At 39.2% G+C, this 26,441-nt stretch overlaps 1 protein-coding gene across 5 annotated transcripts in view; it reads right to left on the reverse strand.

Moving 5' to 3' along the window:
* The window catches only part of LOC145670412 (ETS homologous factor-like), a 57,597-nt gene extending 32,240 nt beyond the window's left edge, over nucleotides 1–25,357 (reverse strand). Inside the window, exon 1 of one of the 5 annotated variants that reach the window (XM_081739068.1) lies at nucleotides 24,899–25,340. In XM_081739068.1, the coding sequence (XP_081595194.1) occupies nucleotides 24,899–24,962 (64 nt within the window). In that variant the 5' untranslated portion in view covers nucleotides 24,963–25,340. Of the gene's footprint in view, nucleotides 1–3,590; nucleotides 3,706–3,733; nucleotides 3,999–24,898 lie in introns of those variants that run through there. The other 4 variants (XM_081739071.1, XM_081739067.1, XM_081739069.1 and 1 more) reach the window with 4 other exon arrangements.
* Between the last annotated feature and the right edge of the window lie 1,084 nt (nucleotides 25,358–26,441).

Below are 26,441 nucleotides of genomic sequence, written 5' to 3' on the forward strand. Positions count from 1 at the left end.
AGCATTTGGGTGCAAATTAGGCCGAATTTTCATCCATGCGATAGAAGCGTGGTTTGCTTGCGATTTGATAGTGTCTAAAGTCGACGATAGACATTTCTGGTGGTGAATTTGACGTTTTATAGAACAACATTTTCGAATCTGTACTTGCATTTGTACAGATAAATAAAATCGTGATCTAAAAGCTAAATTTTATGACTTTTTCTTGACTTTCATGGCCGTTTTCTGATTTCGTGATTTTTTCATGACCGATAGACATCCTTATTTTAGATCAAATTAAGGGGAGAAAATCGGGAGTAAATTTACAAAACAAGACAAACAGCTTTTCGTGAATCGAGACGAGACAAGGAAACCTTATTTCCCGTCTTGCCTCGTCTCGTGAGAACTAGCGTCAAAGAAGTAATATGACACTCTAGTGGACGATACTGAAATAATTTGCAGATAAAACAGTGGCTCAGCGGTAGGGCGCTGATCTCTAGTGCAAGGAGTCCCTGATTCGATTCCAGGCTATGCGATCTTGTGATTTTTTTTTAACTCAGTGTCTATGGAGTCCCCCCATTAGGGAAACATAGTGCTGGTGTTCTCCCATTCTCATTCCACTAATTTTCCCGTAACTTTTCGCTTTCATTAATCATCCGCCCTTTCTTACTACTTGACATAAACATGGGACGTAAAACTTAGAGGTTTTCATTTTAGTTTCGAATCACTGAGGAAAGGAACTGGTCATCCTAATAGCTTACGGATTAGAAAAATCTTGTTTTCGGGGAAGAATACACAAAAACTTCGTAATGCTTTCCCATCGTCTTTTTCACAAAATATTTCTTTCTTTTTCCTCAATCTCTGTCGTTATTCGTATCCTCGCTTTTATGTCGTTCACACTACTTACACCCTATTCGTTTCGTGAAGCAGAAAAAAAAAGTTTTAAGATATGGCCAATTTACAAAATCATTTACAATCAGCAAGTGTGGTGGAAGAAGTGACATGAAGTTGCATGGAGTCTATTTAAAGTAACATCTATTTGAACATTCACGCAATCGAAAAAGAGCAAAAAATGTTATTCAGTATGGTCGACTGTGGTGTTGAAACTAAGATGTCAGGATTGTGAAGCAACAACGTTAACCACCAACCAGCCTCCGCTCGCTTCCTTTCTTTCTCTTTTTTCTCTCTCTCTCTCTCTCTCTCTGGCTTCTTTTGAGTTACACAATATAACTCACTATATAAAGAAAATAAAATGAAATCTTTCAGTTTAACGGCTGACGATTATGTCCTTTAGGGTAAGGGAGACGGGTAATTAAGGCAAGTGAATTATGATGAAACAATTGCTGGAATGAGGATGTGGGATGAAATGGGAGTACTCCATAAAACCCACAGACACGATGTTGTCCACCACAAACTTACTTGCTCGGGGATCGAACCAAGAACCCCATGTATCAGAGGTTAGCGCTCTACTACTGAGCCACCGAGACCCCATGCCAGTACTTAGAATATGCATAAAATATAGGAACAATGTGGTATCTCTGGATGCGCTAAACATATAACATTCTATGAGTGTAATTTTATATCCTAAAACAGTAGCTTAGCCAACTTCCTAATTTCTACACATATCTACTTAAAGACACTTAAATCTAACCACCCCCTCTAATTCTTCCCGAAGAATAGAAAAAATGAAGGGTCGGGCTCAGTAACTATTACACTTCTACGTAAGTCTGAGCTGAATTCGAGATCACTCAAATTGGCTTTCCGAGGCAAACTAGTTAACGCGCATGTTTTGTGTGCGCGCAAACTTCGCGATGGATTTGATCCCCGGTGGAGTTGCTTGACTTCGAGTAGTTCGTAAGCAATAGGATCCCGTTTTGTATAGTCTGTGTACTGAGACGGAGGCATTTAGATTCAAATTAATCTCAGTAAAGGAACAGGCCATAAAGTTAAAAGTTTCTGTATGAAGGTACAACGCTCCGGTGTTATTACTTGCCCAGGTTTCCCACCCATTTCAAAGAGGGTGAATGAACCTCACAACCAAGCTGGAACGAAAAAAAATTCCCACCCCCACCGGGAATCGAACAGGCCATCCAGTTGGCAGGTAGATACCTTATTGACCACGTTTGAGCGACCTATATACAGGTGTTAATGGATTCAGTGTCATAAGTCTTGGACGATCCCTTAATATCAACTGAGAGCATGGGTCGGAAACGCCTCCTTTCAGATTTAAAAGCAGACGAAAATGAGAAACTTTGCGTTCTAAAACGCTTTGGCTTAAAATATTAAGGAACCTCGTGGAAGTGTTTCAAAGAATTACGCAGAAGTTAGCATTATGCGCTGTATCGAAATATCCATATTTTACAATCCCCCGGTACTAGCCTAACGAATTGTGTAAAATAAGTTGGGGTACGGGGATACAATTTTAAGTACTAATTGCATACTTGTAGGGGCATGGTGGCTCAGTGGTAGAAGACTTACCTTTGAAGTGTGGGGTCCCTGATTCGATTCCGACCAAGTAAATTTGTGCTGGACAACATTGTGTTTATGGGTTTTGTTGGGAGTACCCTAGTTTTCTCCTACATTCACATTCCACCAATTCTTCCACCGTGAATCACTTGCCTTAATCATCGTTCCCCTTAGCCTAACTGGCATAACCGTGGAACGTTAAACTGAAATATTTTTTTTAATTTTTTGAATACGCGTTGAATGCATTCCTTAAAATTTAATCTTTACCTTTGTAATAATAATAATAATAATGATTATTATTATTATTATTATTATTATATTATTATTATTATTATTATTATTATATTATTATTATTATTATTATTATTATTATAAAGAACATCTCGATACCCCTTGTCGATAGATGTTTTATATAATGGGCCTATTTTCAAAACTACAAAATAAATGTGACACTAATGAACTCCGGAATCGAACCCGGAACCACTTAAGCGGAGCGAAACCATAATAAAAAATGGCGAGCGTACTTTCTGTGCGCAAGGTCCAAGAGTTCGATCCCCGATGGTTTAAATACCAATGTTGTGAGTATTTCCGGAACTGAAATTGGACATTTAATTCTACAAAGAAATTACAATTGAATACGGTCACTTTCATCTTCTTGAAGCTACTCCATTTTTTGGTTTAGTTTGCTTCCAGTTGGAATAGCTATCTTCTGTTAGCACATAGTCCTATGACTTAACAAGTAAATCACAAATACTATCTCCGGAAATCGAACTGGGGAATTACGCATCAAAGACAAAGCACTAATCGGTTAGCCATCAGACAGTCTAGGGTCTTCGCCGCTGCTACGGAAGATGTGGGTTCGTTTCCCGAACTCCACAACAGATTAGTATTCTCCTTACAGAAACTTTTTGTGCAGAAAAGTTTTAAAAATTTTAATTACAAATTGCAAATCTTAATAGTACCACTTGCTCTTCCAGTTAGTATACTGGCTAGTGTGTGCCTTTGGTGCATGGAGTCTTGGGTTCGATTTCCGGTGGAACAGCGTTGCGATGTTTCGTACTCTAATTTAAACTTCTTCATATAGCCTTGATGTTGAACACGGACGGAAAACTTCTGTAAACAACAATAACAATATTAATACCACTTACTTTACTTGTCAGAACTTAATATCACCTTTCTCTATTGTGATAAATAGAGATTTGGAAGAATAATTTGTCAGTCACCAAATATGGACTTGAAAACAAAACAACATTTGATCACGAAAAGCAACAAACACAGGACACGCACTCACCTAAAATGAGATCCGCTCTCTCTCCACATCGCTGCCTCTAACAAGGATGAATCACTCATACACGGCAGGTTATTTTCTTTCTCCTTTCCCCTCGCTAAAAAAAGTTCTCCACTGGTTACACCTTCTTAAAATCTCACTTGCACTGAAACACCCAAGGAACGTTCGCGTGTTTCGTTTGCCCTGATTACACCCGTACTCTGCTCCCGTCTGATGCCGATAACTATTTCCTTGTACACGTGCTGCTATCTGCTGGGACTTTCCCGCACAAACAAACCAACCAATCCTGACCTAAACTGCCAAACACCATGGTAACCGCTGACGTCAATTTATGGATTGCATAACCACACTTTTGTAAGTGTTACCAAACCATAACGCTTTATCGCAATATTTTCCTCGACTTTTCAGAACCACAATTAGATTAGCGCTAAATAGTCAACAAGGAAATTGCAATTGTTTACAGAGCTACGCTTAACTAAGCTTGGAATTTGTAAAATCAATATTTGTGGGGCGCTTTTTTCTTTTTAAAGTTTCCAAACAATTATCTGCATAAATAACAAAAATGAAATTAAATCTTTCAGTTTAACGTCTCACGATTACACCCTTTAGACTAAGGCAGACGGATAATTAAGGCAAATAAATGATGATTGAAGAACTGGTGGAATGAAATGTGGGAGGAAACGGAAAACCAACAGACACTATGTTTTCCACCACAAGCTTACTTGATCGGGGATTGAATCACGTACCCCAACCATCACAGATAAACGTTCTACCACTGAACCACCCTAAGTAACAGTCTACGGAGCAGCTACGCGTATGTGGATCCGTTCGTTCATTTTCCGAAATCGGATTTCGGAAATATTGTAAGGGATTGCAAGAAACTGCTTTTGATAAGGGATTCAACCTTTAAAGAACAGTTTTTTTTCTGTGACCTGATCTTTCTATTAGGATCTAGGCAGTGGCGTAACTAAAGGTTTTTGGGGGCGCAGACAGCGTGGAGTGGGGCCCCTTCTCTACTTCCCACTTCACGATTTGGGGGCCCCTGATGGCCTGAGGCCCCCGCAATGCGAGGTCTGCGGGGCCCTTATATACGCCCCTGGATCTAGGATCTATATTGATACTGGAAGAAGTGGGAGACTCCGGTGTTAGTAGCTAAATAAGGGCAAAGATGTAATATTCTTAGCGTACTGAATCCATCTTAAAAAAAATGCTTCTCGTTTTTTTCATATGAACATCATAGATTTCTACCACTTCCGGATTGAATAGATGGATAAAGAACGAGATGGAACGGGAATACGGCGTAGAACCATAGAGAAATGAAATGAAATCTTTCAGTTTAACGTCCCACGATTATGCCTGTTAGGCTAAGGGAGACGATGATTAAAGCAAGTGAATGATGATGTTAGAATTGGTGCAATGAAAAAGTGGGAGGAAACGGGAGTACCCTGTGAAAACCCACTAGCACGATGTTCACCACAAACTTACTAGGCTGGGGGTCGAACCAGGAACCCCACGCACAAGAGGGAAGCGCTCTACCACTGAGCCACCGAACCCCCTAATTTGAGCAGAGAATTAATGGAGAAGATCACACCTATTCTTGTAGCATTGAATGGATTCAAAAAGAAAAAAAAATAGCTACCACCTATCCAGCTTACTATACATAGCATAGTTTACAAGTATAAAAGAAAACTGAAGGCGATCAAATTCTCATTGGCCTTCAAATTTTTGTTCTCATTACTCTTAGCACTAATTATCTCCAGGAATTTAGGTTTCCTCATTATACTTTTCTTATCTTTCCTCCGCGTGCAAGTTCATTTTGTTGTTCCGTATCTATGTCTTAGATCAACCCCTTCCGCTTCTTGAACCGGAAGTGGCCACGCCAATTTACTGGGGGATTTTGCTACTGTTCTAGACGGATGTTTTGCTGACAACATCTAACATCCTAGGAGGAAATATATCTTTTCTCTCTCTCTTTCTAAGATTTTAGTCTTAATTTCCTTTGACATACTGATTCTTATCGTAACTCATGTGTGACCTACTCTATGTGAATGATTCTGTATGGAAAAAAGTGTGTGGATCTTTGGGGAAAGAAGCGAGATTTATTTTAAGGTATCTTGCTAGCTAAAGGAACGGATGTTGAATGCTACTAAATGATATTGATAAAAATTGAGTCCAGTCTGATCAGTCCGGGGCCGAGGGGACTAGGTCCGCCAGTTTTTTGTGTCAAAAATAATTTAAGCTATTATTTATATATTTTTATAATATTATTTATATATTTATATATACCTATCATAATCTGTGTTCTTGCTGCCTCCCCGAAAGTTTTTAGCTTGTAGATCCGCTACTGATGGGAGTTTCAAGGAATCAGGGTTTCCATTGGTAAGAGAACCGAACGTAACATTTCTCGTCTCATTTTTGAGACGACATAAAAAAATTTACGAGTCTAGTGGGCAACACTAGTTCACCATAGTCTTAGATCTCAAAACCTGTTCTGGTAGCCCTGCGCATAGTAGTCGTTTTTTGGTGCAAGCGGTCCCGGATTCGATTTCCCCTGGGGATACTCGGCCGAAAAAATGTCCAGCCATCCTGAGCAAGGATGTTATAAATAGAGGATCTGCCCTTATGTATCTTCATCCTATTAAATCGATGAAGCCAAAAAACAACCGAGCATCGGCACGTCTGACTGGCTACTCTCGTTTCTGTCATCGTCTGATTGGCTACTTTCGTTTCCGCCATGATTGTTGGCTCAAAACATTGCGATCCTATTGGGCAGAGTGGGCAGAGTAGGGGGTGGCGAAACTGTGACGTATGGCTTCAAGATTTTGTTGTAAGGGCAGATCCTCTATTTATAAGATCCTTGATCCTGAGTGAAGTTTTTCCTGGGTTGTCCTCACTCACACCAGATAAATGTTGAGATGGTACTTAACATGCAGGTTCCAGGCCGCTTCCTTCCTTCCCCAATCCTTTGATCTTTCTCTTTCCTCAGATGCGGAGGGACGTCATCATCCCTCACACATAACGGACTAACATGGACATAGATGCCGAAAGCCCAGAAATCTAAATCCTAATTCTCAAACCTTGTTCTAGTGTTAATTATGATACTACAAATTGATAAAGTGAATGTACGAGCATAACAAAGAGCATTTACCAACGTGTAAATACAGGGTGCCTCAAAAGTAGGTATACACCCCTGCATTGATCAAGTATAACATTCTAGTTTATGGGTTTATTTGCTTCGGCTCTTCCAAGCTTAAGATAGCTATAAGTAATAACACATTAAGAACAAATAATAAAGAAACTAACTCTACCTGATGGATAACAATGAGAAATGATACAAAATGCAATACTGTATTGTATACGTACTTTTGGGCCACCCTGTATATGCAAAGCATTACACAATGTACTCCAATAATAAATATGGTTTCAATATTGTTGTATCACAAACTTCGTAATTCTCGTGTAAGGATTCTGATAAACTTCTTGATGAAATTAGGACAAAAAATTAGGGCATAAATGTTGTACATATATAAATTTAAGAAACGGGAGAAGAAATACAGTATTTCGAAATGAAGCGAGAACTTTTTTCAAGAATTGATACTAGACGAAAATTCTACAAATTTACGAGACGTGAAAATATTATTTTTGTCTCGTCTCTCGTGGACAACACTAGTTCCAGTCATGAAAAACTATTTATTTATTTATTTATACATATTTCTTGGCATTATCATCATTAAGCACGTATGAGGGATGACGTCCCTCGGCGAGCACATACCGCTACATCAGGGAAATGGAGAAGGAAGGAAGCGACCTGGGAACTGTGTGTTAGGTACCATCCTGACATTTGCCTGGTGTGAATAAGGACATCTCTGGCTTGCTGGCCTGGGAAAGTTGTTACATCTTTTCGACCGAGTATTCCAACCGGGAATCGAAACCGGGACCGCTCGCAGAAAAGGCGAGAGCATTAGCGCGGATTCACATAACAAAAACTAAATTAATGTTTTCATTCGAAATGCTCTGGGGAGAGATCGGTTCTGTTTACGAAACCGAACAACAAAGTTACATTGATTTATGTTCTGAAACCGTTTCATCATCATCGTTAGCTCAAGATCGTAACACGCTGCCAACAATGTTGGTCAATTCTGAGATGATAACGCGGGGAAGCATCTACAGCAACAAAAGATTGGCTTTGTTACAAAGATTATTTCTCTTTTCTCTGTAGTTTAAATTTTAATATCGCACTGGTATCACTATCTCCCCCCCCCCCCCCGAAAAAAAAGTAAGAGATCAGAAGTGGTTTTCATTAATTTTGGATCTGGGAATAGAACAGGCCTTTTTGGAATTGTTTTCGCTACCGGGGCGAAACATTGAAAACAAAATCAGAAATTCTCTTTCGATTTTTGTTGCAGAAGCGAAACTCAATAAAATATATTACACCTGTTTGTTCCGATACCATTAATAACTCTGAGAGATACCCTCGAGTGGCTTGGGGTTGAATCAGGAATCTTCCGCACCAGTATCGAATGCCGTATTACTTAAGTAGCGTGAATCCCATTAGAGAACACTCATCAATTTGCATAGTGGGAATTTCCCGCTGGGTTCTTCCACCGTTCAGATCTTACATTAGGATATAAGGGCACGATTCATGTAGCTTCAAACATTATCCTTATTAATTAAATGTAACAACACTCCCGTATAGACAGTATTACAAAGCACATATGGGGTAGGGTTATACCGTAATGAAATTTAATGAGTTTACCAACAGTTCAAATGACAAGGGCCGCGGTGGCTCAGTGGTAGAGCGTTCACCTCTGGTGCTTGGGGTCCCGGGTTCGATCCCAGCCCCCGCCAAGTGAACTTTGTGGTGAACAAACACCGTGTGCGTGGGTTTTCTCAGGGTTCTCCCGTTTCCTCTCACTTTCTTCATTCCACCACTCCATTCACTACTCATCACCACCGTTTCCTTTAGCCTAACCGGCATAACCGTGGAACGTAGAACTCAAAGATTTCATTTCATTTTTTTTTTCAAATGACAAAAATATGACTGATGAAAGGCAGTGACATGAAGCCGAAGATTTTCCAAATTAAATTCCGACTTTCATTTAACTGATTCAATTCTAAATAACCAATTTTATTACCAAAGATTACAACAGACAAAAATAATATAGTGTACCCCTCATATAATTGAGTTGATTTTAGTTTAGCGTCCCTTTCAGCAGCGAGGCTATATGAGACGTGGACCTACTGATTAACGTGGAATCCGAACCACATGAGCTCCCGCCGGGAATCGAACCCGGGTCTCCCACGCCAAAGGCGCGTACGCTAACCGCTTAGCCACGAAGGAGCTCTACCCCACATATAAAGCGAAACCCATGTATTTCGTTTATTGAAGAATTTATTTCTTCAAAAGTTTTTGTTTAGGACCTATTTTTACCCTTGCAACTTTAATTACATGCAGTTACATACAAACTTGAGATTTGAAACTTTGGACAGGCACATACATTCGATAGCTATACAATATTTTCACAAGACTCTCTGGCATTTGCGTACACGCCTTGGGCACGGGAGACCTAGGTACGATTTTCGCTGGGAGTTATGAACTGAATCTGACGTTAAGCTGTAGGTCCACGTTTCATATAGCCTAAATGCTGTACGATATAGCATAACAGGACGATACAAAAAAAAAAAAAAACTGCAAATCATCCCATATTATTACATCATATTCACCTTAGCTTACTGTTTTATTGTAAAATGATTTTCTCTACTAACTGTATATCCTACTCTGTTATGCAACCAAAAATGTTCTGCCGTTGGCATGTGCAGTATAATGTCCAGGATAAATTGGAGATCATTTTAGTTTCAGATTGTGAAATTAAGATACACTTCCAACAACTGTTTATTCATTTTAACCCTCCCCCCCTTCCCGCCGCTCTCCCTTTACACACACACACACACACAGACCTTAACATACATAAACTTCTTAATTTATTTTATAAAAGTATAGTTTAGGTATTTATATGCTTTTATCTATTTCCACGATCACTCTTTAGTTCTATTGCTAGTTTTCTTGTGTTGGTAGCTCAGACAGTGTGTTAATACTAGGCAGATGCGCACCCAGAAATTTTTGCTGGGAGGTGTCTAATACTAGAAGCCACTATGTCTATGAGGTTTTTATTAAAGAAAGAGTGTATAGATGAAGCGTAAGATCAAATTTTCATGCTACATCGATCATTTCCTTGTTAAGCAAGTATAGTTTCATTGGGAAAGAGTACAATGTATGTTGAGTTAGGAATTTTTTGGGAAGGAGTCCGGACCCGGTGAACCTCCCGTGGGTACGCCCGTGGCCTACGTACGTAGGTATTTTAACTCCACAATAAAATGAAAATTAACATTTCTAACTTGATTTAAATTTAGCATCCCTTGCAGTAGCGTGTACCTAAAGCTTAATGTGGGGTGGGAACGAGACGAGCTCCTACCGGAAATTGAACCTGGATCCCCCATACCAAAGACACATACGCTAACCTCTCAGGTACGAGGGAGCTCAGTAATAGTTTTAGATCAAAAAAAAAATAATAATTAGATGAATGCACACATCGGGTGAACATGACGTATCATATTTACCTAAAAAAAAATCCCCATCCTATTTAGTTACACGGCTAAAATGATAATCCTGACTAATTGATGTAAATTACACTGTAGTTTACCAACTAACGCTCTTTATTAATTGGCTCTTTCTTCTTCACAACTGGCTGGCAACACTGGATACTATAGCAACCTCGATAACGCGTCGTGGTCGTTTTCTTCGTACGTGACCTTGGAGAGCGGAGAGCCGAGTAAACCAGGAAAACTTGGCATTTCTCTGGCCGCTGATTGGTCGAGCGCTTAAATCACGTAAACACACAGCTGCATGTACGATTAAGCCCACGATGCTCATGTCATTCGCATAGCGATGCGTTTTTGTTTATTGTGATAACATACAATCGCGCTTCTTTAGTTCAAAAATTGTCAATTTTGACTTTTCTTTATAAAAGAAACAAGTTCAAACATACAGTTTGTTTCTTAGATCAATCTGTGAAAATAATTCGAGAATCATTTGTGAATGTAGCGGATCAAAGTTCGTTTACCCTTGTTAATTTTGGGTATCAAGGAACATATATACTGTAGTTATTTCAGGAATTGGGGTCGACCGTTTTTAATGTTATATTTCTGTCATTGATGAGAAATGATCCTTATCTCTATTCTTAAGAGTTTTTTTTTTCTTGCTTTCTTTTAATTTTTATATTACTTGGATACACTTACAGCCTCTTTTAAATCACATGATGTTTCGTACGATGGGCTGGTCCAGTTCCGAGAATTGCATTGCGTCATTGCATTTACTAAGAAGTATCAGCATTCATCATGCCATTGTCACGGAGAACAATGTGCATAATTTATCGATTACTAGTTACAAAACAAACAAACAAAAAAACTTTCCTATTTTTTTTTCTACTTGTAAGTACATCACAACGTGTCCTTCGTTTTACAAGCTTAAGTTATTTTCCAATAGTTCGATCATAAAAAGATTGAGTGGTCCCGCGCGCGTAGTGTAGTCGCTAACGTTCTCGCCTTCGGTGTGGGCGGTTCGATTTCCGGTGGAGGGCCGCGGTGGCTCAGTGGTAGAGCGTTCACCTCTGGTGCTTGGGGGTCCCGGGTTCGATCCCAGCCCCCGCCAAGTGAACTTTGTGGTGGACAAACACCGTGTGCGTGGGTTTTCTCGGGGTTCTCCCACTTTCTTCATTCCACCATTTCATTCATTACTCATCATCACCGTCTCCTTTAGCCTAACCGGCATAACAGTGGGACGTAAAACTCAAAGATTTCATTTCGATTTCCAGTGGTGATACTCTATCGAAAAGGTAAGAGATTTTTCAGATCAGCCATCCTGAATGAAGTTTATTCTGGGTTTTGCTCATTTACATCAAGCAAATCCTGGGATGGTACCTAACACAGAAGTCCCAGGCCGCTTCCTTCTCCACTTCCCGCATTTTGTGATCGCCGAAATGAAATCTTTCAGTTTTACATTTATGCCGGCAAGGCTAAAGGAGACGATGATGAATAAAGTGGGAGGAAACGGGTGAGCCCCGAGAAAATCCATCTACAGGAAGTTCCTCTACCACAAAGTTTACTCGACGCGAACTGGGATCGAACCAGGGACTCTACGCACCACAGGTAAACACTCGACAACTGAGCCACCGTGGCCCCTGTGTGATCGCCGAAGGACGTCATCCTTCATATATTACAGGCTTAAAAGGCCATATATGCGGAAAGCCCAGAAATTATAATTCCTAATTCAAACCCACAGAAAGATTACGCCGTACTCTACTGCTTCTGTACGGTCTCATATTTACAAATACCGCATAAAATTAAGCTTTACAACGCAGGGAAGGATATTTATGCTGAATGACGTGCGTTCAACTGAATTGTGAATGGCGACCTAGCTTGAAATGTCATTATTTTGTCGTCTTCTAGAGAAAAGTATGTCCCAATTGATTTTTACGATGCTGCTTTAACGGAGAGCATACAGCTAATTATGGAGTAAACATTTCGATTTAAAATGGGCCTTAAACACTTTTCATTATACCATGTAGGTATACTGTATGCCGGTTCTACGAAATTCATTGGACCAAATGGCACAATAGTTATACACACAGGTAATGTAAATGACAGATAGGTTAATCCACTGTCCCGATGGAAACGTCGTGTGAATTTAAACTTGTAGGCCTATTATATTACTATTCAAAAACTCTCTAACGTAATTGAACGTTGAGGCACATGAGATAATATCTTATCTCAATTAGAGAAACACTCTTCTACAGTAGTTCATGTTAGGGAAGATGGTGAACGGTGGCTAAGTGCTAGAGGGCTCAGCTCTGCTGTCAAGGCTCCCTGGTTCGATTCAAGGCCATGTGAGTTCGTGATGGACAATGTGGGTCTCCTCGGGATTCTTCCGTTTCCTTCCACATTTTCACATCATCAATTCCTTTCACAATCATGCACTTTCATTAGTTATCCGTCTTCTTTAACCTACAGGGTTACATTCTTGAGACGTTAAATACAGACGTTTTGCTCAAGTCTGTGTACTTGCCTAGTAGAATTAGACAATGCACTACAGCAGTGCAAGAAAACAACCACTGAGAGTTTTCATCCCGGTGAAATTAAAATACCGCTAATTTTACAGTAATTATGTGATATCTTCAAATAGATAAAAGATAATCGAAATGTGGAACAAGAGCGCCCTAGACAATATTATTTTACATGAGAAACCGTTATCACGACTCACTTATCTGCTTTCGATTTCGAGCCATTTTGAAAATCGGCATTTATTTTCGCGTTTCTAAACAGCTGAAAACGGAAAGCCACTAGGTGACTTGTGATAACGGTACCTCACGCAAAATAATATTGTCTAGGGCGGTTTCGTTCCGTATTTCAATTATCTTTTATCTATTTGAAGATATCACATAATTACTGTAAAATTAGCGGTATTTTAATTTCGCCGGGATGAAGACTCTTAAGAATATTTATTCGGAAACATCAGTTTTGAACATCACGTATACTTAAGTACAAAAACACGATTACCGATAGTTTTTAGCGCTTACCTCTGTTGCACGGAGTACCTGGTCCCACAACATCGTGTCCGTGGGTTTTCTGGGGTACTCCTGCTTTCTCCCACATGCTCATCCCGCCAATACTTCCATCATCATTCACTTGCTCAATCATCCGTCTCCCTTCGCCTAACGGTCATAATCGTAGGATGTCAAACTGAAAGATTTTATTTCATTTCATTTGTGCAGTGGCTAGCGCGTGTGCCTTTGCCGTACCTGATTCTTGGTTCGATTCCCAGTGGGAGGACATAAACATTTAATTTCAAAGCAATTCACTTTCATTAATCATTCGTCTTTTTTTAGCCTAGAGGGCATAGCTAGTGCTCTTAACGGGTCGGGTCGGGTCGGGTTGAAGACCGACCCGACCCGACCCGACTGACCCGAACCGTGATCCGATCTGATTGGCCTGACCCGATAACCCGACCCGAGCTGACCCGATCCGAATAACCCGACCCGATTGACCCGACCCGACAACCCGACCCGAGCTGACCCGACAACCCGACCCGAGTAGCATGACCCGAGCTGACCCGACTGCCCCGACCCGAGCTGACCCGACCCGTTTGAGAGCATTAGGCATAGCAGTGCGTTGTTGAAACTAAAATGTCATTTCATTTCATTTCACCAATGTTTTTTTTTTAATTGTCGTAGCATTGAATTAGGCCAAATAGTTCCACGTTTACAATATAATACCTGCAGCTACGAAGTTATTTACAGTATGTAGTAACACAATGACGAATCGCAAAACACTTTGGGAACATTGTTTTTGAAAAATATTTTTTAAAATGCCCTTAACTACGCTTTGACAATGTTATCAATTCAGATCACAGGTGCAATAGATTTTTTTTTTTTTTTAATACAAACTTTCTACGTATAGATGAAGGCAGACAGGGACGGACCATATAACCTCTCATTTGCGAGGTACTAACTAGTATACTGGTCTGGTTTTGATTAAATTGTTTTCCTAATTTCGTACGGAGCAAGTCTATTTCTATACCAATGATAATGAAAGCCTGATTTGTTCCATCATGCATTCGTATAATTAGAAAAAAACTGATAAATAGAAACTGAGAAATGTCACGAGAATACGGATTAGTTTTGTTTTCTATTGATTTCTTTTTTAAATTCGTTCATGCGCATTTTGTACCGTCTGTGACAAGAGAAGTTAGTACTTTTTTTTTCTTTTTTACCTAACTTGTATATATAATACGTTAATTCATTTGTGGATAACTGCGTTATACTGTTAATTTCAATTCCAATTTACCGTAATTAGTTAGTTTTAATGACTATTGTTTAAGGAATGCTCAGTGACACCACTGTGGTGTAGTGAAGCAGTCTGAAGCGCTCGCCTGATTGTTAAGCAGGCACGCACCTAGAAATTTTTGTTGCAAGGGGTCCAAGGTTTTGGGGGCCCCAATAATACAAGCCACTTTATTTATGTAGTATCGACGAGTTATTCTACAGCCGAAAAAAAAATACAATTAATTTTTAAGTACCTATACCTACATTCTCGTGGAAAATGATAAAATTTATTTATTTATTTATTTATTATCAGAAAAGAAACAGTACAAATGCTGAGTAAAGTCAAATATTTGGTCTATATCAATTAAAGTTTTAAGAAAGTGTATAAATGTATGTGGAGTTAGGAAGTTTTGGGAGGGGATCCAGACCCAGTGGACCCCCAATGGGTGCGCTCCTGTCGTTAAGGCAAAATCCATGATGGAACGTGGCTATTTTTAACTATCCAAGATATAAATGTTTTCGTATACTGTCCAATTATGTAAAGGAAAAAGAAACAAAAAAAAAAAAAAAAAAACGGAATGATGGAACTCAAGTGCTCAGGACAGTCAGGTATAGTTGGCTTTTTTTGTTTTTTAACTGGTTGAGTGTTCATGTCTGATAGAAGAAGTCCCTAGTTCCGCGCAGGTCATATGAGTTTGTAATGGACAATATCGTCGGTTTGATCGTTTGGCTGGGCAACACTGTCTCTTCTTACATTCTCATTCCACCAATTCTTCCATAAATCACTTACTTCCATTAATCATACGTCTTCCTTTACCTTATAGGGCAGGGGTGCGAACCTTTTTAGGTTTGAGGCCTACTTTTCACTTCAGGAAGCACTGCCGGCGTACTTATTTGTTCACTGGTCCATTACAGGATATCAAAGTACTAGGCCTAATGATCGATGCAGGCAGTGTGACACAAACCATCGTGGGTTCTCTCTTACAATTGTCGGTTGGCTTATAGACCGCGGGGGATTCCTTGGCCACGCCTGCTATAAGGCATAACTGTGGGACGTTAAATTAAAGATTTCATTATTGCGACTGTGGTTTAACAAGCCGGAAGGTTTGTTGCTACTGAAACAACGTACTGTGCTATGCTAGTAAGATTAAGCATAATTGGCTAAGCCAGTAAGTTTAAACATACTTGGCTAAGCCAGTAAGATTAAGCATAATTGGCTAAGCCAGTAAGGTTAAACATACTTGGCTAAGCCAGTAAGATTAAGCATACTTGGCTAAGCCAGTAAGATTAAGCATAATTGGCTAAGCCAGTAAGGTTAAACATACTTGGCTAAGCCAGTAAGATTAAGCATAATTGGCTAAGCCAGTAAGGTTAAACATACTTGGCTAAGCCAGTAAGATTAAGCTTACTTGGCTAAGCCCCTCAGTAAAATATCGATGTGTTTTAATATTTTTCTTTCACTTTTCTTTTGTCTATCCAAAGGTCTCTTTTCCAACGCTTCTTAATTAGGCTCCAATGCTTTCCCTGCGAAACGTAATTAATATTCAACGTGTAGCGACACATTCTGAATATATATCTCATTTTTAGAGATACCTTGATCTTAATTGCCCGCCCGCATCGCATTTTGTGACCTGTTGCTACAATGGAGTTTCTCATTTGTACAACTTTCATTGCTTTCTCACTTGTTTGTCCATTTCCCTTTTTCCCATTTTCTGTTATTCCTCCGAAAATTTTCCTCAAAGTTGTATTATTACTTTGTAATCATTCCTGAGCGCTTGGGCCAGCTTCCATTCAGTATGATAAACAAAATTATTCTTGCAATAACAAGTAAAAGTATTTTATGCCATTAATCTTTCTCTTCTCTCTCTTTTAATTTTCTTTTTCAATTCATTTTTTGAGAGGCACGGTGGCTCAGTGGTAGAGAGCGCCTACTTCTAGTGCGTGGGTCCTTGGTTCGATACCCGGCCAAGTAAGTTTGGTGCGCACAACATCGTGTAAGTGGGTTTTCTCGGGGTACTCCCGTCTCCTTCCACTTTCTCATTCCAACAATTCTTCCATCATAATTTACTTCTCTTAATCATCGTCTCCCTTAGCCTAATTGTTGGGGTTTGAGCGAACTTTTAAAACAAAAATGTGGTAGAGTGTTTTACCCTGGTGCATGGGATCCATGGTTCGATTTAGATCATGCGAGTTTTTGGTAAAAAGAACATCATGTCCATGTATTTTCTTGGAATTCTCTCGTTTCCTCTCACTTTCTTCATTCCACCATTAAGACCCTCCATCTTATCACCCCCTCTCTTACCGTCGAAACATAATTATGGACCATTAAACTAAGAAAGAAAGGAAGAAAGAAGCCAAATGTACGAGATCACTCGGCCATGGCGTCCGACTATCATTTATCCACAAGATATACAGTAGCCCTAGTAGTATATAATAGTATAGTAGTAGTAGTAGTAGTAGTAGTAGTAGTAGTAGTAGTGTATAATAGTAGCCATTCTATCCGAAGTCAGGTTGTAATCAGGGCCAGATTTCCCAATAGGCCCGGTAGGCCCGGGCCTATGGGCGCAAGCTCTCAGGGGGCGCACGGCCGAGAGAAAAAAAATTAAAAAATATCTAGAAATAAAATAAATAACCATAACTTAACACATTTTTTGAATTGATTTTAAAAAATCAGGTGCTAATAAAGCATTCTGATTTTGAAGTTTATTGGAACAAATAATAGTTGGTAAAGTTAAAGATAAAATTGCATCGTGGAGTGGTGTTTAAGCAATTAACATATAGGCCTGATATAATTTTTTAATGAAGGTTTTTAAGAAAGTAACTTTAATCAGACTAGGGGTGCGGAAAAAATTATTGGGCCTAGGGGCGCCAAAATGCTAAATCCGGCCCTGGTTGTAATGTGAATTACCACTATTCGAAATTTTACGCAATGTTTTGTTCTTCCATTGGAGGTCGAACGGAAAGCGCGGTGGCTCAGTGGTAAAGGGTTCGCCTCTAATTTTCTCAGGGTTTTCCCCGTTTCCTTCCACCTTCTTCATTTCACCATTTCATTAATTTCTCATCGATTACCGTCTACTTTAGCCTAGCTGGCATAAGCATGGGACGTAAAGCTTAAAGATTTCATCCTTTTTTTTTTTTTTTTTTTTTTTTTTTTTGGAACAAAAACCGTATTTGTTGTTGGCCTGTTCGACACGATAGTCTTCCGAAAATAAAACAAAATGCTATTTTTGGTTTTGCTCAATGAATTATTTGACCATACTTTTAAAAGCTTTAAGTGATACTACCACATTTTGCAACACTGTTATTTTCCTCTTGACACCACGTGAATAGGAGAAAATACTTTTAATCATATGTCATTGCTCTTTGCTGGAACACGTACGGTGTCTAGTTACTTATATTTAAACAATGCCCAAACACGTACACTACTAAGTCTTTTTCTTTTTCTTTATTTCTTTTCTTTTTTTCTTTTTTTTTTTCAAGTGACTAAAGCACGAGATTTCCATATGCGTGTTTACACTGAAACGTCACGCTTTTGGGATCATAGGATCCACTTATGTCGTCAGCAACTGTTCAACTGTCGTCATATAAATGTTTGCGTGGAAAGACGAAAGATTCTGAATTGAAAATATCGCACTCAAGTCTTATGTAATGATGGAGATAATGCATGATGCATTCTGAAGATATAATTTCTGGCGTAAAACTACTATACAGGGTGACCCAAAAGTAGGTATACAGTCCCGTACTGATTAACTCATTGCTTTATATATATATATATATATATATATATATATATATATATATATATATATATATATATATATATATATATATATATATGAAATTTCTTATTGTTATTCATCAGGTAGACTTAGTTCCTTTATTATTTGTTCTTATTGTATTTTTACTTATATCTTAAGAGTCTTCACTATAACGAAGTTTAACTACCGCTAATTTTAGAGTTTTTCTGTAATATCTTCAAAACAAATAAAAATATCCGAAAAGCAGAAACGTAGTGAACTAGACAATACGATTTTGCATGTGATAGCTTTACCACAATTCACTTATCTGCTTTTGGTATGCCGCTAGTTACAGAACCCGCAAAAAAATGCTAAATCTATCTACAGTTGCAAATCGAAAGCAGATAGAAGAGTTGTGATAACGGTATAACATGCAAAATCATAGTGTCTAGTTCACTACGTTTCTGCTTTTCGAATATTTTTTATATGTTTTGAAGATATTACAGAAAAACTCTAAAATTAGCGGTAGTTAAATTTCGCTGTAGTGAAGACACTTAAGTTCCGAACAGCCGAAGCAAATAAACTTACAAGCTAGAATGTTATACTTGATCAATGCAGGAGTGTATACCTACTTTTGGGCCACCTTATCTAGATCAGTAGCGGATCGCATTAATACCTTAGCAACGATTAAGATGAGGAAAGTTCAAGCATTTGGTAAACTAGAGAAAACCGGAGAAATTCCTTGTAATTTATTTAAAGGAGAAAAAATGGGAGTCACAGTGGCTCAGTGGTAGGCCCCTTTACCTCTAGTAAGTGGGGTCCCTGGTTCGATCTCCGACCAAGTAAGTTTGTGGTGCATAACATCGTGCCCGTGGGTTTTTTTTTCAGAGTACTCCCGTTTCCTTCCACTTTCTCATTTCAACAATACTTTCATCATCATCGGCGTCTCCCTTAATCTAAAGGGCATAATCGTGGGATGTTAAACTGAAATATTTCATTTCATTTTCATTTTCAAACGGCAAAAAATAGGAAATAAACTGAAATGTAATTGTCTTCTTCAAGTGTTCTATAAATGGCAGGTTCTACGCCACTTACGTTTAGGATCGACTACAAGACAAAACTGAAGGTCTGTCTCGTCATGAAAAGCTGTCCTGAAACCATAGCAGCCCTCAGATTAAAACAAGATTCAGATTTCATCATTTCTCTTCGATCTATAGTTTTTATACTACCATATGAATCATATAATACTAAAAGTGTCTGAGATCGAAGGCTTGCCTGCGAGACTCGAGAAGTTTCTCGTCTTACCTCGACTTCAAGAAAAGTATTTCTCGTCTTGTCGGCAACACTGCTGTTAACGTATTAAGAAGGTAGAAATGTTACCTTTGTTGGACGAAAGAATGAGATAGTAGTACTTCATCACGAGAAACAGAAGAAAAATGAGTTAATTTTGAGTTTAATGTCCCATTTAGCAGCGAGGCTAAATGAGACGTGGACCTTGGATCTACTGATTAAACTGGAATCCGAACCACATGAGCCCGCGCCGGGAATCGAACCCTGTAGAAGAAAAATGAGGGAGAAATAAGAATTATATTTAAGAATAATATTAAAGAAGATAACTTAAACAGAAAAGTGCCGTGTTGTACGAAGACTTGTGAGTCTGAGATAATTTCTCCTACTAATAATGGCAGAACACTTGATAAAGGTGCGAGATCTTATTTTACCCACACCCGAACCAAAGCACTGATTGGTTATCAAGTAATTGTTGCCAGATCACTCGTGTGTATTATCTTAACATTCTGAAAAAAGTTAAAACTTTTACGTCCTACTGTTATGATGGCTAGGCTAAAGGAGACGGTGATGATGAGAAATGAAAGAAATGGTGGAATGAAAAAAGTGGCAGGGAAATGGAGAACCCCCCCCCCAAGAACAACCACGCACATGGTGTTTGTCCACAGCAAAGCTAACTTGACGCGAGCTGGGATCGAACCAAGGACCCCATGCATCAGAAGTGAACGCTTTACCACTAAGCCACCACGGCCCCTTTTAATAAATCTGATTGCCATTGTCGTGTAGATAACAGTGAATCAAATTTATCCCACTGCATATAACAGACGCATCTGCCAATCGCACAGTCTCTCGATCAAGCCAAAACTTGCGAACTTTAGTAATATTCCAATCGTAATCGTAACAAGCACAGCCTACATAGCATATTCTAAAGAAATTGATTATCAAAGTACTATGCATGTGGCTATTATAACACTATGCACGCAAAACGAGAATTTCAGGAGAAAGTTGTAAGTTTGAGCGGTTTTTCCGTCAATAATCAAACACATTACTTATTCATTTCAATATACGCAACATGCATAACAACAAACAATGTTATTGTAGCACGTAATATTTTGCTTATCCTTAGTAAATTGTTTACATAGCAACATATAAATATTTGTTATTATACATAACGGCTTGATAATATTTGAACTATAATGTATATAAAGAACTGTGACAGTTCTAAAACTAGTACAAAAAAAAAAAAGTTACAGTGGTCTCTAATTGAATGGTTAGCGTGCATATGCCTTTTGTGATGTCATAAGTTTGATTTTTGCTGGAGCCATGCAGTATTGTGAGGTAATTGGGAAGTTACTGGCAGTAAATTGACCAGTTTAGAAAGGCCAGAGGCTGCTCGTGAGGGATGTCTCATCGTTAAAAGTTTCATGGCTCCAAACTAAGGACAGAAAATTGGATTGGATTTAAGTTTAGCGTTCCTATCAGTAGCGAGGCTATATGAGACGTAGAGATTAATGTGATATCCAAACCTCATGAGTTCCTGCCAGAAATCAAATTCGTCTCCCACGCCAGAGACGAGTACTAAGGGGAAAAATTACCGAATTAACTAACTGTTGTACAGGGGCGTACATAAGGGCCCCGCATTGCGGGGGGCCGAAGCCATCACGGGGCCCCAAATCGTGATGTAGGACGTAGAGAAGGGGCCCCATTCCACATTGTCTGCGGGGTGGCCCCCAAGCCGTTAGTTACGCCACTGCTGTTGTATATAAATATTAGTACATTCGGTAAGGTTTCTTTCCTTTGTTAGACGCGATAAAACTTTTTTTTTTCCTATGTGACTTCCCTCAGGATCCGCATCTGAGGAAGGCAATAATAAGGACGATGAAATCCAATTGGGTGACGATTGATCACTAAAAATCCGCCTGCCTTGCTATAGCTCTAATGATTGACAAACGGGAGATTGCGAATTCGAATTTGAGACTAGTTGTTCTCACTGCGGAGTTGTCCGGAATATTTTCCAAACCCACCGGCTAAATGCCGAAATAGGTAGTACCTCTAAGATATACACATGGCCGACTTCTTTCCAAATTTTTCCTCGATTTATTGTTAATGTTTCAATATAATATGGCTTTTCAATTGGATTTGAAACTTGTTACTAAATCAATCACACAATTCAATATACGTTGTTATACATAAATTTATGGAACTCTATAGTTATAATTTTATGGTGTGTCAAAGATTCTTTGTTATCAAGTGAACAACGCGATTCTGATTTGTTTTGTTATTGAGTTTGGGGGTGCGAGAAATAAATGATCCGTTGATTGGTTGGAAGTTTAGCCTCCCTTTCAGCATTGAGACTATATGAGACGTGGACCTATGTTTCAAGGAGTCCGATCCACTGTAATGCGTTCAAATTTCAAAATTCTCGCACCAGGAATGGAACCCGGAACCCCGTGCACCAAAAACGCGAGCGCGCTAGCCATTGAACCAACAATGAAGGCGAGTAATGATTCGAATCTCACTTAGCCTCGGTGGTGAAAGGAACCACTAATCAATCAATGTAGCCTAATGGGACTTTTTTTTGGGGGGGGATGATGTAGGTTAGCACATGAGTTTCAATTACAATTACTACTTAAGGGCCGCGGTGGCTCATAGAAGCAGAAGCGGAAAATGAAACGAAATTTTTGAGTTTTACGTCCCACGCTTATGCCGGTTAGGCTAAAGGAGACGGTGATGATGAGAGATGAATGAAATGGTGGAATGAAGAAAGTGGGAGGAAACGGGAGAACTCCGAGAAAACCCACGCACACGGTGTTTGTCCTCCACAAAGTTCACTTGGTGGGAGCAGGGTTTGAACCCGGAACTCCAAGCACCAGAGGTGAACGCTCCTCCATTCAATTCATTGCTTACCATTACGGTTTCCTTTAGCCTACCCGGCATAAACGTGGGACGTAAAACTTAAAGATTTCATATCATTTATACAATTATTTCTTCACGTCGTCCTAAAAAAAACTAGCTCCAAAGATGCTAAAGAGTGCCAGGTCAGATTGGAAATTCTGTGCTAAAAGTCAAACCCGGCTCTACACGCACAAAGGAGGGACACGTGCACATGAGCACAGAACATCTTGAATTCATATGGGTTTCTACCCTTTACATTCAGCAATTATGCTTGATTTCAACTTCCTAATAAATGTCCTACCTTATCCGTAACTACATTTGCAGAAAAGATAAATTGATATTAAAGGGTAGAAAAGATACCTAAGAATAGAAGACGAAATAATCCTGAAAGAGCAAGTCTCTAAGAAAGCTATCGTAAAGTGTTCATTTTTTAATCGTTGTTTAGAATTATCGGAACTGTCTTACAGTGACTTTAAGGCGAGTTTAAAAGAGTGCTGATAATCAATAGATGGCAGCACATGTCCTATAGATGCAAGTTTTTTGTTATTTCTTTCATTATTGAGATCATGTATCTCTCGAATAAAGGTAAATGATTTCGAAATTAAAGAAACAAAATACCCATATAGAACACGATATCCCCAGGGCGTCCTATTTTGATCACAATTATCCCATATAGTTCTTGGGATTATCAGGATAATGAGTAGACAACCCAAGGACGTCCTAAAGGATTCCCATGTAGGATGTACACGGGACGTCCCGGGTGGGAAATCCCAAGCCGGACTACCTAGGACCACATTATCCCACGATTTACCAGTAGACATCCCTTTGAGGTCCCGTTGAATATCCCGTTTTTCGGGATATTAGCGGACAGATGGATATTCCACGGAGACCCTATGGATTTCCCGGGAGCAAATTCGGATGATCTGGGATGTCCCGCTGTCCATTGCGGAAAAGTCTGGGGTGCCCTGTGGACGTCCGTGTGCTATTCTGGGTAATAATAGAAAAAAAATGCATGGATTATTCTGACAGATAATTCATGAATTTAATTTAATTATAATGAATATTGTATTTCCCTAAAAACACTCGGAAAGATAGGAGGACACGTGATGCCATGTATTTATTTATTTAACAATCACCAGGTACAGCTCAGAGTCCATTTTATACTGGATATCTAACAACAACAACAATAACAACAATGGAAAGGATTTGGGAAGGTATCGGCCAGGACCTGTTTAGTAGGTACCATCCTGGCAATTGCCTGGTAAGACTAAGGAAAACCCTGGAGAAATTCAGTCAGAATGGTCGGCAGTGGGAATCGAACCCATGACCTTCCAAATGCGAAGACAACACTCTACCACTTCAGCTACTTGTAATCGTCGTCGAGCCTTTATACACTTACCTTAACATCGAAACACCTGTTTAAGCTATTAGTCACAATACTTACCAAAGCCAGGCTTTAATACACTTATCTACTAACCAAGCCTTTAGATCTCTGGATAGAACTACTGTATTTCTAATGGATTTCACATGGTAAGTTGCGCAAGGAAAACGCAATAACTGAATGACACACAGCGCTCGCTAAGGGCTCAGACTCAATGTGCTCAACAGAGTGTAGGATTACCCTAGATCAGATTCGCACCTGATGGAAATCGGATTTGCTGTCGTCAATGAGACTCGCAATAGCAAGATCTCCACTAAGGGTGGGTTTGTTATCCTCATTGAGGCACGTGAGAGGAGGGTTCGATTTCCGGAGGAAGCTCATGTTTTTCGGATTCCACGTTAATCAGTATGACCACGTCTCATATAGCCTCGCTGCTGAAAGGGACGCTAAACTCTCAAAATTCACCTCAAAAATTGAGGCTCATGCTCCAGCTTACTATTCAGGACTCGTGTTGACGTAGGCTCGGGGTCAATTAATGTGCTTGAGAACGGAGAAAGCTAAGTTCTCGAGTTTGCATATTCTGTTAGAATGCTCCCTATGCCGGCACGTGTGTGGTTCTACGATAATCTGTGCACACTGGTGTAACTAGGATACTTTGCTAGAAGGACATTGCCCCTTAGTTCTCAGAACAATCATAATTTCAGTCCGTGGTCCAACGGTATTCTAGAGGGCCCTTGTGCACCCAGTGACTGCACCGCGTCATGTTCTTCATAATATCCACACTGCATAGGAATGTGCACCAAAATCATCAGTGTATTTTCCGTATTTGTCATCCTGAGTTCGATTTCCGATTGAACCACTTGTGTGATTTGTATTCGGAGGTATACACACGTGGCTCACGAATCGTTCACACTTAACTTCCAATAAAAGAGCTAGAATATATCCTGATTGCACAAATGACAGAAAATGTAAAATTTTTCTAGTAACTTACCTTCAAGAGAAGAGGGTGTCACGGAATTAAGAGCTGTAAACCAATCTTGCTGGGTTTGTCCCATGAAAAATACGGGTTGAAGTTCACTTTATAAAACTATAAACAGTCCAATACAAAATGTCCATTAGTCATTAATTTCTTTCTATTTTAACACAATTGTATGTGTAAACATAAATAAATAAACTGTTCACACTACACGTTCAAAGTTCACTCGTTATTAAACACTTATCGCTAACAAAACCAACAACAACACGCGCGCAGCAACCAAAATGCAAATGCGCAGTTGTGTGGAGTTGGTTATAAAGCACTACACCAACACGGAATGCAGTTCGCACGTTGTTCACTGACTGCAATCAGCTGAGCATCTGTTCTGGAAGTGTAGAAGTTCAGCAACTACTATTCTACTGTCATATATATATATTTTTTTCTTCATAGAGGCTTCTTTGGTACTTGCTTGCTTGCTTGCCTGGCTTCTTGCAAGGATTCCCCGCAACTTCTTGTCAAGGTCTTCTGCCATTGGTGGCGACGTAATGACGTCATTGGGTCCGTTGCTCGAATGGGAATCATTGCCAAAAAAAAAAAAAAAAAATCCCCGCGGCTTAAAAATCGGAAGAAGACTCAGGAAGGAGGGATCATAATATATTATAATATACGAAACAACACTTCACGAAGGCTGTCAGATCAAACTTTTAATTTTATTTATGGAAAGAGAGAGAGAGAGAGAGAGAGAGAGAGAGAAAAGACAAAACAATTACATGGACTCATCAGAAACATGAAGAGGTGAAAAAGGGTGTGAAACTTGGTATTTAATTATTTATTAAGCATTTACCCGCTATCTTATAATCTCTGAAGGACAGAACCACAAACAGCATATAAACCCAGCTTATCCCTGATTTATTTATAAATATTGTTAAGTAACTGTTTTGTAATCATAACAAATAAGCGACAAAACTAGCTTCAATATCAGTCGATTCTGCATGTGGACAAGCTATACTGGGTTCGAATCCTAGTGAGTCTTGTGTCAGTGATATTTAATCTTTCTACATAAAAGCATTCTCTGTATATAAAAGAAATTCTGACTGGCTGAACAACCTAGAACAAATTATTCAAACCAGAAATCAAAATTTGGGAAATACATAGAACTTTGACATTATTACTATCAGTAAGTATTTTTCCTTTTGGCATGTAGAAGTGTTTGGTTTGGGCGTAGAAGTGTTTCTTCCACATTTCTCGATCTTCAGCTTCCTCCTTTAACTACCAATATTTTCTTCTATTTTTCAAATCATTGATCAGTTGTGTTCTTCTTCTTCCTACTCCTCCCTTTCCTTCCATCTTTAATTCTATGACGGTATGAAAGAGGCAGTTTGTTCGCAAAATATGTCTAGTTCAATTGGCCTTCCTACGAAGAATGATGGCTAAAAGCGCCCTCTTCTCTCCTACCCGTTTAAAAACATCTTCGTTTGTTACTCTGTGTCCATTTTATTTCTCCATCTTCTCCCAACACCACATTTCGAAGCTCTATGAATATTTCCTTTGTAACTTC

This window comes from Thermobia domestica, chromosome 14, assembly GCF_964235325.1.
Source record: "Thermobia domestica chromosome 14, izTheDome1.hap1.1, whole genome shotgun sequence".
Classification (NCBI taxonomy): domain Eukaryota; kingdom Metazoa; phylum Arthropoda; class Insecta; order Zygentoma; family Lepismatidae; genus Thermobia; species Thermobia domestica.